The sequence below is a fragment of the Ranitomeya variabilis genome, chromosome 1 (assembly GCF_051348905.1).
Source record: "Ranitomeya variabilis isolate aRanVar5 chromosome 1, aRanVar5.hap1, whole genome shotgun sequence".
Classification (NCBI taxonomy): Eukaryota; Metazoa; Chordata; class Amphibia; order Anura; family Dendrobatidae; genus Ranitomeya; species Ranitomeya variabilis.
Genome location: NC_135232.1, coordinates 419,796,661 through 419,812,425, shown reverse-complemented (window position 1 = coordinate 419,812,425; position 15,765 = coordinate 419,796,661). Strand labels below are relative to the sequence as shown.

The window sequence follows — 15,765 nt, the reverse complement described above, 5'->3', positions numbered from 1 at the left end:
ATCAAAAGCTTTGGAAAAGTCCATATATACTACGTCCACTGGGTTCCCTTGGTCCAGTCCGGAACTTACCTCTTCATAGAAGCTGATCAAATTAGTCTGACATGAACGGTCCCTAGTAAACCCGTGCTGATACTGGGTCATGAGGTTATTCCTCTTCAGATACTCCAGCATAGCATCCCTTAGAATGCCCTCCAGGATTTTACCCACAGTAGAGGTTAAACTTACTGGCCTATAATTACCGAGTTCAGTTTTTGCCCCTTTTTTGAATATTGGCACCACATTTGCTATACGCCAGTCCTGTGGTACAGACCCTGTTATTATGGAGTCTTTAAAGATTAAAAATAATGGTCTATCAATGACTGTACTTAGTTCCTGCAGTACTCGGGGATGTATCCCATCCGGGCCCGGAGATTTGTCAATTTTAGTTATTTTTAGCCGCCGCTGTACTTCCTGCTGGGTTAAGCAGGTGACATTTAATGGGGAATTTTTATCACTAGTCATATTGGCTGCCATGGGATTTTCTTTTGTAAATACTGATGAAAAAAAGTCATTTAGCATATTGGCTTTTTCCTCATCCTCATCCACCATTTCACCCAGACTATTTTTAAGGGGGCCAACACTGTCATTTTTTAGTTTCTTACTATTTATATAGTTAAAGAATATTTTGGGATTATTTTTACTCTCTCTGGCAATGAGTCTCTCTGTCTCAATCTTTGCTGCCTTGATTTGCTTTTTACAGAATTTATTTAATTTAATGCCTCCTCACTACCTACTTCCTTTAATTCTCTAAATGCTTTCTTTTTGTCCCTTATTGCGCCCCTTACAGCTCTATTTAGCCATATTGGTTTCCTCCTATTTCTAGTATGTTTATTCCCATACGGTATATACTGTGCACAGGTCCTATCCAGGATGCTAATAAATGTCTCCCATTTTCTTTGTGTATTTTTGTGTCTCAGGGTATCATCCCAGTTAATTGCACCAAGATCCTCTCTCATCCGTTGGAAATTTGCCCTCCTGAAGTTTAGTGTCCTTGTCACCCCCCTACTACCCATCTTATTAAAGGTTACATGAAAACTTATTATTTTGTGATCACTATTCCCCAAGTGACCCCCAACCCTTATATTTGATATGCGGTCTGGCCTGTTGGTTAATATTAGGTCTAGCAGAGCCACCCTCCTTGTTGGGTCCTGAACCAGTTGTGAAAGGTAATTGTCTCTCATAGTTGTCAAAAATCGATTACCTTTACTGGAACTGCAGGTTTCTGTTCCCCAATCTATTTCAGGGTAGTTGAAGTCCCCCATAATAATGACTTCTCCTTGAGTCGCAGCTTCATCTATTTGCTTTACGAGGATATTCTCCATTGCTTCCATTAGTTTTGGAGATTTATAACAAACCCCTATCAGTAATTTATTATTTTTTCCCCCTCCCCTTATCTCCACCCACAGGGACTCTACATTTTCATTAAATTCACCTATATTATCACGCAGGATGGGTTTTAAGGAAGATTTTACATATAGACACACCCCACCCCCTCGCTTATCTGTACGGTCATTTCTGAACAGGCTATAGCCCTGCAAGTTAACAGCCCAGTCATGGCTCTCATCCAGCCACGTCTCAGATATCCCCACCATGTCATAATTATGCTCCAACAACATTAGTTCTAATTCGTCCATTTTGTTGGCGAGGCTTCTGGCATTAGTATACATGCACTTGATGTTACTCTCTGTACCTCTATTCTTTCTTAAATTATTAACTGTTCTGACCCCACCCCCCATGCCACCGCCACCCCCAACTTCCTTATTTGTGCCCAGGTCTCGATCTGCACTATTTTCCCCTCCTATAAAATGAATACCCTCCCCCCCAATCCCTAGTTTAAACACTCCTCCAACCTTCTAACCATTTTCTCCCCCAGCACAGCTGCACCTTCCCCATTGAGGTGCAGCCCGTCCCTAGCGTAGAGCCTGTAGCCAACTGAGAAGTCGGCCCAGTTCTGCAGGAACCCAAACCCCTCCTTCCTACACCAATTCTTGAGCCACTTATTAACCTCCCTAATCTCCCGTTGCCTCTCTGGCGTGGCACGTGGTACAGGCAGTATTTCGGAAAATACCACGTTGGAGGTCCTTGCTTTCAGCTTGCAGCCTAATTCCCTGAAATCATCTTTAAGGACCTTCCACCTACCTCTAACTTTGTCATTTGTGCCAATGTGCACCATGACCGCTGGGTCCTCACCAGCCCCTCCCAGTAATCTGTCCACCCGATCAGCGATGTGTCGGACTCGAGCGCCAGGTAGGCAGCACACCGTCCGACGATCCCTGTCTTTGTGACAGATTGCCCTATCTGTTCCCCTAATAATTGAGTCCCCCACTACCAGCACCTGTCTGGCCTGCCCTGCTCTCCTTTTTCCCTCCTTACTGGAGCAGTCACTCCTCCGGCTTTCAGAGGACATGCCTGGCTGCAGCAGTGCTACCCCTGTACTGGCACCTCCCTCATCTGCCAACTTAGCAAACTTATTGGGATGTGCCAGATCAGGACTAGCCTCCCTGGCACTCTTCCCTCTACCCCGCCTTCTATCTGTCACCCAGCTAACTGCCACACTGTCCTGCAGCTCCATCCTACCATCCCCCCTCATCTATCCCATTGAGCGTCTGCTCTGTGAGCAGAAGACTCCTCTCCATATTGTCTATGGATCTCAGTGTTGCCAGCTGCACATTTAGATCCAGTATCTGGGTTTCCAAATGCACAATGTGCTCACATCTCGCACAGCAGTATGCACCCTCGACCGGCTGGTCAAGGACTGCATACATGTGGCAAGATGTACACTGGATGGCATTAACAATTGTGGAGCACATTTCCTAATGGGGATTGCACCACACAGAAACGTTAATTAAAAATAAATACAAAGTATTAATTAAACCAAAAACAAACAAACAAACAAAAAAACAGAAGCAATTCCTCCCTTGGAAACTCCCTGATTCCAAAGTCACTGAATCACAAGTCACACACTTACCGCCGTTCACACTTACGCTCAGGTCACACTCAGCTCGCTCACACTCGCTGTGCTGAAGATTTATAGATTTTTTTTTTTTTCTCTCTATCTCCCCTCAACAGCAATCCACCTTGCTGTTCAGATGCACTTCCAAAAAGGACTGGAGCCCCAAACAGCTGCCCCTTATATCCCCTTAATTATGAGCCCCCACCCTAAGTTATCTCCTTATGAATATAGCTTCTCCCTAAGTGGTTCTATGACCAAATCTATGTAACACCGAGCTGTTAGAGTACCTTCAAGACTAGTGGGGTCTTGCTACTGAACATTGCCACCTGACACCGTAATCCTGGGAGTAAAAGTGGTGTGACATTTCCCCAGAATAGCCTCTTCATGGTGTTGCCTCTAGACATTTGGTTTACAGAGCAATCCCTGGCCACGAAAAAGCAGGATTCGTTCCTGACAGGGTAGACCTCCATTTCTGCACCATAATAGCCTTTGAGAGCAGTGTCGTGAGGTCAGCAAAAAGGCCCTTAAGAAAAAGATTAAAATCAATCTTTCACCAGAGATTATGGCAATAATATATGGTAGCTGCATAACAGTAGTCTTATAGTATAACACTATAAAAATAAAATGTGTACATCATTGGTATTGCTGTAAGCTCAAATTATAAAATTTCCATACGGTTTGGCCGAGTGAACGCTGGGTAAAAAATATATATATTTTCTGTGATGAACTGTTTCTTTGTGTCTCCAGATTTTGCTATTTACTCATTGTTTACTTCCATTTTTTATGTCTCTAATAGGATGTATACAGATGTATTAATGCCTTGGATGAGTTGACCTCTCTGCAGGTCACCATGCAGCATGCTCAGAAGCATACAGGTCTGATCACTACTTTGAAAAAAGTAAGGCCTCTCTTGTATTTTCTGTTTCTTTTCTGTGTGTAAGATAAAACTTGTAACAGACATGTACACCGCTTTTCCACTGTTAGGTTTCATAGCCCCCTATTTGTTTTTTATTGGCTTTGTGTCTGGGTACAGTTTTTAGATTAGTCGCTGTGTGCAGCAAACTAGTGATGGAATTGATTTTGACCTCCGTGAACAATCTCCATTTTTTTCAAATCTGACGTAAACTTTATTTGGCAGTAACACTAGAATGTTTTTATATATCCCAGTGACTGAGATTTTTTTGTTCGTGACAGGGCAAATTTTAGGCAGATATGTTGTGTTTATGTATATAAGAAATTTAACACATTTAGAAAAATACTCTAAAACCAGCTAGACCATGTAAAAACAATAACATTTACCACATTTCTTCTTTTACATCCTCATGATTTTTCAAAAGGATCAAGAGTTAAGCAGCATTTTTTGTTTTTCAAGGAAATTTTTATAAATCCTAGCCAGTCTTTTTCTTTTTGGACCTGTTCAGTTTTGAAAGTGACTGCGAGGAGGCTATATAAAGGGAAACCAGTCTAAAAAGAAACTGCACTCCGCAAAGAATTGAAAAATGCTGTCAGGCAATTTACAGTGGCCTGCGAAAGTATTCCTCTTCCCCCACCCCACTGCAGCATTTTTTGTATTTCTCTGTCCCCCATGACGGCACCACGGAGAGAGGGGATCCGCCCACCAAGGACAGGAAACCTACAGATAAAAAAGGCGGTACCTCTCTCCCGCATCAGTTTGGTTTCCTGTCCTTGACAGGACCTGCAGCAGATCTTACCTTGGATCATCGTTGGAATTCCGGGGCCAGTCAGACCGGTTCAGGCAGCGGGGGTTCCCTGCCTCGGCTAGGCTGGGCCACCCGAAGCGCCACCGCTGGGATCAGTAGGTCTCTAGGGTGAGCGGGGGACCGCAGCAGCAGCGCTGCGGCTCCTAGAGGAATCCTCACTATGTGGGGGTTCCAGATGGCACACACCCGCGCGAAAACCACTGTGAGGGGTCCCTCCATAGGTGGAGCACGGCGCGACAATGCGCGCTTGAACGGCGCATCAGGAAGCATCAAGCGGCGTGGTGCCGGACTTCCTGATTAGTAACGCGCATGCGCGGGTGCCGCAATGCCTGCTGGTCGGAGCAGGGCATTCTGGGCGGCGCGGGGCTTGCTGGGACGACGCGGAGCATGCTGGGATTCGCGCATGCGCAGAATGAAGCGTTGGAGAGAGCGCGAATATCGGCGTGCGGGATATTTAAAAATGGAGCTTGACTCCCTGGCTAGTTGCTCTAATGGAGTCCAGCCAGTGTTCCCCAGCAGCTATGAGTGACCCCGAGTTACAGGGCTCACCAGCGCAGCAACCGCAGGCACCGCAGCAGCAGCAGCAGAAACGCCGGCAGCAGGGGAAAGGGACCTCTCATGTCCAGCTGCGTGGAGCTGGACCGCAGTCTGGATCTCAGCACAGCAAGAATTCTAGTGCTGCATCCGAATCAAAGGAGCACCATACTGTCGATACGGACCATCCACAGCCGGTACTGAGGGTACACCAGGTGGTGAGTGATCTCCGTGAATGCTCCGGCTAATAGAGCCTACCTTTCTCTTGCTTGTTTTAGGGAAGGAAGAGTGCAGGGAAGTCCAAACACAGGATCTGCGCACTTTGCAAAGAAGATTTACCTGCCTCATGGGAAAAAAGATTATGTAAATCCTGTATGGAGGAAACTCTCTGTGAAGGGCTTCCGGGGTTCGCCACAGAACTCAAAACTCTTATTAAAACTCAGGTGGAAGATACTTTTAAGTCTCTCCAGGAGAGTAAAAAACGTAAAAAAATTAAGCAAAAAAACATTATATCTGACTCTAGTGACTCGGATAGCGGGGAGATCAGTTCAAATTCCTCTGATTCTTCATCATCCTCTTCATCGTCCTCTTCTCAGGGAGGCCGTAGTTGTTTCCCATTAGAAGAAACGGACTCCTTAATTAAAGCGGTCAGAAGCACCATGGGTCTAGCTGATTCCCACACTAAAAAATCAGTCCAAGATATCATGTTCGGTGGACTGGAGCAGAAAAAAAGAAGGGGGTTTCCTCTTAATGATAAAATACAAGCCCTAATCAATAAAGAGTGGAAAAAACCTTTGAGAAAGGCCCTGCTTATGCCCAAAAGGAAATACCCTTTTGAAGACCCTACATGCTCCTTTTGGGAAAAAGCACCCAAATTAGACGTAGCAATCGCTAAAGCATCAAAAAAGTTTGCCCTACCTTTTGAGGACATGGGGGTCTTAACCCCTTCCCGACATGTGACGGAATAGTACGTCACATGTCGGGACCCCCGCTTTGATGTGCGCTCCGGCAGTGAGCGCACATCAAAGTCGCGACATGTCAGCTGTTTTTTACAGCTGACATGTGCGCGCAATAGCGGCGGGTGAAATCGCGATCACCCGCCGCTATTAACTAGTTAAATGCCGCTGTCAAACGCAGACAGCGGCATTTAACTACCGCATCCGGCCGTGCGGCCGGATATGAGCGCATCGCCGACCCCCGTCACATGATCGGGGGTCGGCGATGCTCCTCCATTGTAACCATAGAGGTCCTTGAGACCTCTATGGTTACTGATTGCCGGTGGCTGTGAGCGCCACCCTGTGGTCGGCGCTCACAGCACACCTGCATTTTAGCTACATAACAGCGATCTGATGATCGCTGCTATGTAGCAGAGCCGATCGGGCTGTGCCTGCTTCTAGCCTCCCATGGAGGCTATAGAAGCATGGCAAAAGTAAAAAAAAAAAGTTTTTAAAAATGTGAAAAAAATAAAAAAAACATAAAAGTTTAAATCACCCCCCTTTCGCCCCAATCAAAATAAATCAATAAAAAAAAAAAAACCTACACATATTTGGTATCGCCGCGTTCAGAATCGCCCGATCTATCAATTAAAAAAAAGCATTAACCTGATCGCTAAATGGCGTAATGAGAAAAAAATTCGAAACGCCAGATTTACGTTTTTTTGGTCGCCGCAACATTGCATTAAAATGCAATAACGGGCGATCAAAAGAACGTATCTACACCAAAATGCTATCATTAAAAACGCCTGCTCGGCACGCAAAAAATAAGCCCTCACCTGACCCCAGATCACGAAAAATGGAGACGCTACGAGTATCGGAAAATGGCGCAATTTTGTTTTGTTTTGTTTTTTGCAAAGTTTGGAATTTTTTTTCACCACTTAGGTGAAAAATAACCTAGTCATGTTAGGTGTCTATGAACTCGTAGTGACCTGGAGAATCATAATGGCAGGTCAGTTTTAGCATTTAGTGAACCTAGCAAAATAGGCAAGCAAAAAACAAGTGTGGGATTGCACTTTTTTTGCAATTTCACTGCACTTGGAATTTTTTTCCCGTTTTCTAGTACACGACATGCTAAAACCAATGATGTCGTTCAAAAGTACAACTCGTCCCGCAAAAAATAAGCCCTCACATGGCCAAATTGACGGAAAAATAAAAAAGTTATGGCTGTGGGAAGGAGGGGAGCGAAAAACGAAAACGGAAAAACGGAAAAAGCTCCGGGGGTGAAGGGGTTAAAGGACCCCATGGATAAAAAAGCAGATGCTTTCCTAAAAAGTTCCTGGGAAGCAGCAGGAGGGGGCCTAAAACCAGCAGTGGCCGCAGCTTGCACTTCCCGCTCCCTTATGGTGTGGCTTGACCAGCTGGAATCTCAGCTCAAGGATAAAGCATCCAGAGACAGTATACTAAATACCCTACCGGTAATGAAGGGGGCAGCCGCTTTTCTGGCCGATGCGTCAGCAGACTCCATCAGGCTTTCGGCCAGATCGGCGGTGTTCTCCAATGCAGCCAGAAGAGCCCTCTGGCTCAAATGTTGGCCCGGAGACCTCCAAACAAAGGCAAAACTTTGTAATATTCCTTGTGAGGGAGAATTTCTTTTCGGCTCCACTCTGGATGACATTTTGGAGAAAGCAGGGGACAAAAAGAAGTCATTTCCAGTCCTGCAATACCCATCTTACAAACGTCCTTTTCAGAGTAAAAAAAATTTCCGTAGGAAGCCCCCTAGGGCACAGGACAGGTGGGAAGACAAAAAGAATAAGAATAAAGGGTTTATTTTCAACAAGAGCCCCACCGATACCAAAAAACCCTCACAATGAACTTTTGCCCCAGGTGGGAGGAAGGTTGTCCCTCTTCCTCTCAGCCTGGGAAAAGATAACCAGCAGTGCCTGGATTCTGCACTTGATATGATCGGGACTGAAATTCAAATTTCTCACGTTCCCTCAGCCGTCCTTCCTGGTGACATCTCAGAGAGCTTCTCAGCAGGAGCGGATAGCTCTGGAACAGGAAGTCACAACATTATTGAACAAAGGGGTCCTTCGAGAGGTCCCCCTTCAGGAAAAAGGGAGAGGGTTCTACTCTCCCATTTTTCTTAGGAAAAAGCCAGACGGGTCTTTCAGGACAATTATCAATTTAAAAAACTTAAACAAACACCTGATTGTGGAACCTTTCAAAATGGAAACAATAAAGACAGCAGTCAAAATGTTTCATGGTAGTGCTCGACTTAAAGGACGCATGCTACCACGTCCCCATTCACAAAGACTTCCAAAAATTCCTCAGGGTGGCAATCGAAATAGAAGGGATGACAAAGCATTATCAGTTTACAGCCCTTCTGTTCGGTCTCGCAATAGCCCCACGGGTATTCACCAAATTGATAGCGGAAGTTATGGCAGACCTGAGAAAACAAAATACCCTAATCGCCCCATATCTGGACGACTTCCTGATAATAGGCAACTCTCCCCAACATTGCAAAAACCAACTGGAGAGGGTTATGGACTCTTTGGAAAGCTTGGGGTGGCTCCTGAATCTGAAGAAGTCCAGACTAATACCGAATCAGATTCAGGAGTACCTGGGAATCACGCTGGATTCCATCTCCCAGGAATGTCGCCTACCCCAAGAAAAAATCCAAAAGATGATAGGGTTAGTATCCCGGGCAAGGGATCCTCCCCTCCATATCGCTTCGAGAGGCAATGTCTCTCCTCGGGTCCATGACAGCCTGCATTTCTGCCGTCCAATGGGCCCAGTCACATACAAGGGAACTGCAATGGCAAATATTAGCAGAAGAAATTTTTCTGAAGGGAAATTTAGAAAGTCAGTTAACCTTCTCGTCAAACACAATTCTCTCACTAGATTGGTGGACAGACAAAAAACAGCAATCTGGGCCGCGGTCTACCATGGGTAATCCCAGTGTCAAAGGTGGTAACCACAGACACAAGTCCCATCGGCTGGGGGGCTCACCTACACGATCTAGTGGTTCAGGGGACATGGTCAGACGACTTAAAAGAAGCATCCTCCAACATGAAGGAATTGCTAGCAGTAAAATTTGCTCTTACAGAATTCCAAAAACCCCTTCGCTCACATCATGTAAGATTGTTTTCAGACAACAGGGTGGTAGTGGCCTACATAACCTACATCCTTTAAAACCTCCCTTTTGGTAGCCCTCACTTCAGCCCGAAGAATTAGCGACATACAAGCCTTGTCAGCCGGGCCACCCTTCACGCTAATATTGGAGGACAGGGTGGTATTAAAAACTGATCCGGCATACTTACCAAAAGTGGCCTCCCGGTTCCATAGGTCCCAAGAGATCTCTCTTCCCTCCTTTTGTCCTAACCCTAAAAACGAGGGGGAAAAATCACTACACACATTGGATGTTAGAAGGTGTCTCATCCATTACCTGGAGGCTACTAGGGAGTGTAGAGAGGAAGGATCTCTCTTTGTGTGTTTTCAAGGCCCTCGGAAAGGCAAAAAGGCCTCCAAGGGTACATTGGCAAGATGGATCAGGGATGCCATCAACCTCGCGTATACGGCTAGTTTCACACTAGCGTTAACTGCAATACGTCGCAAATGCGTCGTTTTGCCGAAAATACGCATCCAGCAAAAGTTCTTGCTGGATACGTTTTTTCGTCATAGACTAACATTAGCGACGCATTGCAAAACGTCGCGTCCGTTTTGCGACGCTTGGGCGTGTGGTAGCGGACCGTCGGGAGAAAAAACGTTTTTTGCTCCCGACGGTCCACTTTTTCCAACCGCGCATGCGCGGCCGGAACTCCGCCCCCACCTCCCCGCACTTCCCCGCACCTCACAATGGGGCAGCGGATGCGTGTGAAAAATGCATCCGCTGCCCCCGTTGTGCGGCGGAGACCACCCTAGCGTCGGGAACGTCGGCCCGACGCACAGCGACGGGTTGTTCCCGACGCTAGTGTGAAACTAGCCTTCGTCAAGCGGGATGCCAGCTCCAGGGGAAGTTAAAGCTCATTCAACTAGGGCGATGGCGGCTTCCTGGGTAGAGAGAGCCGGAGCAACAATAGACCAGATATGTAGAGCTGCTACTTGGTCTTCACCCTCAACTTTCTTTAGGCACTATCGGTTGGACTTAAATTCTTCTTCAGACCTTACCTTTGGTAGAAGGGTTCTGGAAGCGGTAGTCCCTCCCTAATGTACAGTCTCTGCAATTCTCTCCGTGGTGCCGTCATGGGGGACAGAGAAAATAGTAGTTACTCACCGATAACGGTGTTTCTCTGAGCCCATGACGGCACCCGTACATTCCCTCCCTCACGCGTGGGTGTGCACATTCTTACAATGTTTAGTTATATATATAACCTTTAAGCACGCGGTATCTTTATTAAGGTTTAGTAATGTTGGAACATTTGTAAATCATTAACCTGATATTCCCTTCATGCTCTGTAAACAACTGATGCGGGAGAGAGGTACCGCCTTTTTTATCTGTAGGTTTCCTGTCCTTGGTGGGCGGAGCCCCTCTCTCCGTGGGGCCGTCATGGGCTCAGAGAAACACCGTTATCGGTGAGTAACTACTATTTTTGCTACCTCAACCTGGAATTTCCCTGCTGTTTTTGTTTTTTTTAGGCTTTTCATCAGATCATGTGAAGAACATGCCTACAACTTTGAGCATTTGGTTTTCTTTTTATAGTGAAGCAAACAATAAATCGGGCAAAATAACTAAACTTCAGTGAGCATTATTATTCACCTCCCTAATCTTAGCACTTCGCAGGACCTCCTTTTGCGGCAATTACAGCTTGAAGTCGCTTTGGATAAGTCTGAGCTTTCCACATCTTGCCACTGGGATTTTTTCCCATTCCTAAAGGCAAAACTTCTCCAGTGCCTTCAAGTTAGGATGCTTCCTCTGGTAACAGCAATCTTCACGTCTGACCACAGATTCTCAATTGGAATAAGGTCTCTGCTTTGACTAGGCCACTCAAAACATTTACTCGCTTCCCTTTAAACTACTCTAGTGTTGCTTTAGCAGTATGCTTTGGGTCATTGACTTGTTGGAAGGTGAACCTCTGTTCCAGTCTCAAATCACTGACAGACTGAAACCAGTTTGGCTCAAGAATATCCCTGTATTTTGCACCATCTTCTATTCATCACAGACCATTTTCTATGTCCCTGCTGCTGAAAAACCTCCCCACAGCGTGATGCTGCCACCACAATATTTCAATGTGGGGATGTGTTCTTGGAGTGATGAGCAGTGTTGATTTGGTGACAGACATAGTATTTACCGTGCTGGCCAAAAAGCTCAATTAGGGTCTCATCTGAACACCGCACCTTCCTCCATGCATTTGGAGAGTCTCCCACATGTCTTTTAGCAAACTCAAAACAAGCATTTTAATTTGTGTGTATGTAAAGGCTTTTTTATGCCTAGTGTTCAATAAATGCCACATCTATGGAGTGTACTGCTTATTGTGGTCGTGTGGACAGTTACTCCAGTCCCTGCTTGGGAACTCTGCAGCTCATTTCAGGGTTTCCATTGGTCTCTGTGCGGTCTCTCTGATTAACACCCTCCTTGCCTGGACTCGAGTTTTGGTGGGTGGCCCTCTGTTTTCAGGTTTGTTGTGGTACCATGTTCTTTCCATTTGATGATGATGGATTTGATGGTACTCTGGGGGATCATCAGAGATTGGGATATCTTTTTATAACCCAACCCTGACTTGTACTCAGGGCTGTGGAGTTGGTAAGCCAAACCTCCGACTCAGACTCCTCAATTTCCATGACACCGATTCCACGACTCCGACTCCCTCATATATTGCTCATGTTTAAGTGGTAAATTTACTGTAATGGTTATTATGATACAATAATCAAGCCATTTAGATAGAACATAAAATATATTTATTGGAATACAACTTTAGAACAATTTTTTTTTCAACAATAACGTACTGAATAACATTTGTGCAGTCTACGAATTTCTTCTGAGAAATAGTATGGCCTCCATCAGATCCTTCTTCATAGATGACCTCAAATCTGACCTAATTATTTTAAGGCTAGAGAACAACCTCTTTACACTAACTTGGGTTGGTGGCAAAGCAGTACCCACATGGGCAACATTTCTAACAATTTCAGGGTATAAAGGAATTGCCTCCTGCAGTCAGTTTTGATGAACGATTGAACTTTTATACTTTGAGAGCAAGTGAAAATTTTTGCTGAAATATGGTCAGTCTGTTTTCTATGGGAGTGGAATCTTTTTCCCTGTGGTAACGCTTTGTCTGCTCCATGTCGTCCAAATACTTTTCAAAATAAATCTCCTCATCTGATGAGGATGAAGGAACAGCAGCAGCAGCACTGGCAGGACCCGAGTCCTTTTGCTCTTGGCCGTCCGATAGCCCACTTATCCTAACTGCTACCTACCTCAATCAAAGCTTTTTTTTCTTTAGTAAGCTGTTGATCATCCAGCAATATACAATTACTCTGGTCCACATAAGCAGCTGCCAGAAGAATTTTATTTTCTAATAGCACTGTCTTTGTCCATTTTATTGAAGTAGCAATACATCTGCGATTAAAGGGAACCTGTCACCCCGTTTTTTCAGTATGAGCTAAAAATAGCGTTCAATAGGGCCTGAGCTGTGCTTTACAATAGCGCCTTTATTATCCTCTGATTCCCCACCTTTGCTGCTAAAATACCTTTGTAAACTTGCCGTTTTCGGCTGTCAATCACCCCGGTCCGGTTCGATGGGCGTTGCCAAATCGCTGTTTCCGACCCACCCCCACCCCCGCTTTTCGGCTTGTCAGACGTAACTCGATCTGTGAATGGCACAGATCGCGCTCATTTTTGGCGGTTGCGCAGTGCATTAGGCACAATTTGCATATGCTGACTTCCGGGGCACAGAGGTTACAGTGTAAGCCCGCGCATGCGCAATGATGTGCTGTATGCTATTCCCACAGTTGGGCAAAGCATAATGCGCAGGCGCAAGATTACACTGTAATGCGCAGGCGCGAAATACAATGCCAACGGCGGGAAGAAGTTTCTTAGTGAAAACCCGGAGGTGGTGAGAATCGGAGATTAGCTAACGCCCATCGGACTGGACGGGGGTGATTGACAGCCGAAAACGGCGAGTTTACAAAGGTATTTTGGCAGCAAAGGTGGGGAATCAGAGGATAAAACGGGGTGACAGGTTCCCTTTAAACCTCCTGTTTGGGACAGGCAAAACAACAAGTTCTTCCACTCCTTCATAAAAATGCCAGGAGTTAAATCCTCAGCTTGTAACTTTTTAGTCACTGTAAATGGGTGATGAAGCAATGCCTTAAATTCAGCCACCTGTGTCCATTGACCTTCATGTAGTGTTACCTGAGGGTTGGCCATATCTACAAGGAAGGGTTTCAGCTCAAGCAATCACTCAATCATTAAATAGGTGCTGCCCCACCGAGTGGCTTGATCCACAATTGCCCCTTTCCCAGCACTTCTCTTCAAGATGGAATCAATTTTAGGGGTTCTGGCAGCAATAGCCAATTTCCTCACTTTGCTAATCTGTTCCAGAATGTCCCTCTTGCAAGACTGTCTCTTATTGCCAGCTGCGGCGGGTGCACAACACAGCGCTTGTGATGAATAGGAAAGAGGTGTGACGCAGCTTCAACAAGATCATCTAATTGTAAAGAATCATTTTGCTGTTCTTCTGTAGTAATATCTGTTTGTTCCTCCGTTATGGGAAGAGGACTGTGGCCTTCCATCTCCAACATATTGAATGTGAAATGTTCTTCTAGCTGCTGTTCACCTTCATTATTCTCATTCATCAGTTTAATTGTACTTATGTTTGAAGCATTATCAGTTACAATAGCAAGAACCTGTTTGTTTGTTTTTAGTTCATAAAAACAGAACTTTTTCCACAACCACAACAGTCTGGAGAAACTGGCTGCTGTGATGTGCTTTAGTATCTTTTACTGCCAGCATCTTGGTAACAATTTTTTTGTTGTCACAAACATATCGAACGTTGATATCAAAATAGTTCCCTGTGACGTGTGTAGGCATCCATTTTAAGAAATGCAAAGCATCTCTTGAGTCTTTTTAAGATCTTCCTTTTGGTTGAGGGCTTCTTCAGTCACTAATTTTCTAATACTTTCTCTTTCCAGAGAAACAGTTTGCGAGCCGTTTCTCTATTAACAGCTGTAAAAGCTGGTCGTGCAAATAATAATAATAATGGTACACTGTCCTTCACAACAAGCTTGATGAGCTCTCTTTTAAACACATCTGCTGTAATTGTTACAGTAACTTTGTCACTTACAAAATATCTTGTAACTAGTGTTGAGCGATACCGTCCGATACTTGAAAGTATCGGTATCGGAAAGTATCGGCCGATACCGGCAAAGTATCGGATCCAATCCGATACCGATACCCGATACCAATACAAGTCAATGGGACTCAAGTATCGGACGGTATTCCTGATGGTTCTCAGGGTCTGAAGGAGAGGAAACTCTCCTTCAGGCCCTGGGATCCATATTAATGTGTAAAAGAAAGAATTAAAATAAAAAATATTGCTATACTCACCTCTCCGACGCAGCCTGCACCTTACCGAGGGAAGCGGCAGCGTTCTTTGTTTAAAATTCGCGCTTTTCTTTCCTTACGTGAAGTCCCGGCTTGTGATTGGTCGCATGCCGCCCATGTGGCGGCGACGCAACCAATCACAGCAAGCCGTGACGTAATTTCAGGTCATTCAGTATTTTAAAATTACGCTCCGGCTTTGTGATTGGTTGCGTCGCAGTCACATGGGCGACGCAACCAATCACAGCAAGCCGTGACGTAATTTCAGGTCCTTAAGGATTTTAAAATTACGTCCCGGCTTTGTGATTGGTTGCGTCGCAGTCACATGGGCGCCGCAACCAATCACAAGCCGTGACGTCACGGGAGGCTGGACACGCGCGCATTTTAAAATGGGCGCGTGTCCAGCCTCCCGTGACGTCCCGGCTTGTGATTGGTTGCGGCGCGGTCAACCAATCACAAGCCGGGAGGCTGGACACGCGCGCATTTTAAAATGGGCGCGTGTCCAGCCTCCCGTGACGTCCCGGCTTGTGATTGGTTGCGGCGCGGTCAACCAATCACAAGCCGGGAGGCTGGACACGCGCGCATTTTAAAATGGGCGCGTGTCCAGCCTCCCGTGACGTCACGGCTTGTGATTGGTTGCGTCGCAGTCACATGGGCGCCGCAACCAATCACAAGCCGGGACGTCACGGGAGGCTGGACACGCGCCCATTTTAAAATGCGCGCGTGTCCAGCCTCCCGGCTTGTGATTGGTTGACCGCGCCGCAACCAATCACAAGCCGGGACGTCACGGGAGGCTGGACACGCGCCCATTTTAAAATGCGCGCGTGTCCAGCCTCCCGTGACGTCACGGCTTGTGATTGGTTGCGGCGCCCATGTGACTGCGACGCAACCAATCACAAAGCCGGGACGTAATTTTAAAATCCTTAAGGACCTGAAATTACGTCACGGCTTGCTGTGATTGGTTGCGTCGCCCATGTGACTGCGACGCAACCAATCACAAAGCCGGAGCGTAATTTTAAAATACTGAATGACCTGAAATTACGTCAC

The 15,765-nt window shown here is 45.9% G+C and overlaps 1 protein-coding gene across 9 annotated transcripts in view; it reads left to right on the top strand.

The window, feature by feature from the left end:
• PSIP1 (PC4 and SRSF1 interacting protein 1) overlaps positions 1-15,765 on the top strand; it is a 243,462-nt gene that overhangs the window by 214,088 nt on the left and 13,609 nt on the right. For all 9 annotated transcript variants that reach the window (XM_077249249.1, XM_077249254.1, XM_077249248.1 and 6 more), the window contains one exon: positions 3,789-3,890. In XM_077249249.1, coding sequence (XP_077105364.1) covers positions 3,789-3,890 — 102 coding nt within the window. The remainder of the gene's footprint in view (positions 1-3,788; positions 3,891-15,765) is intronic.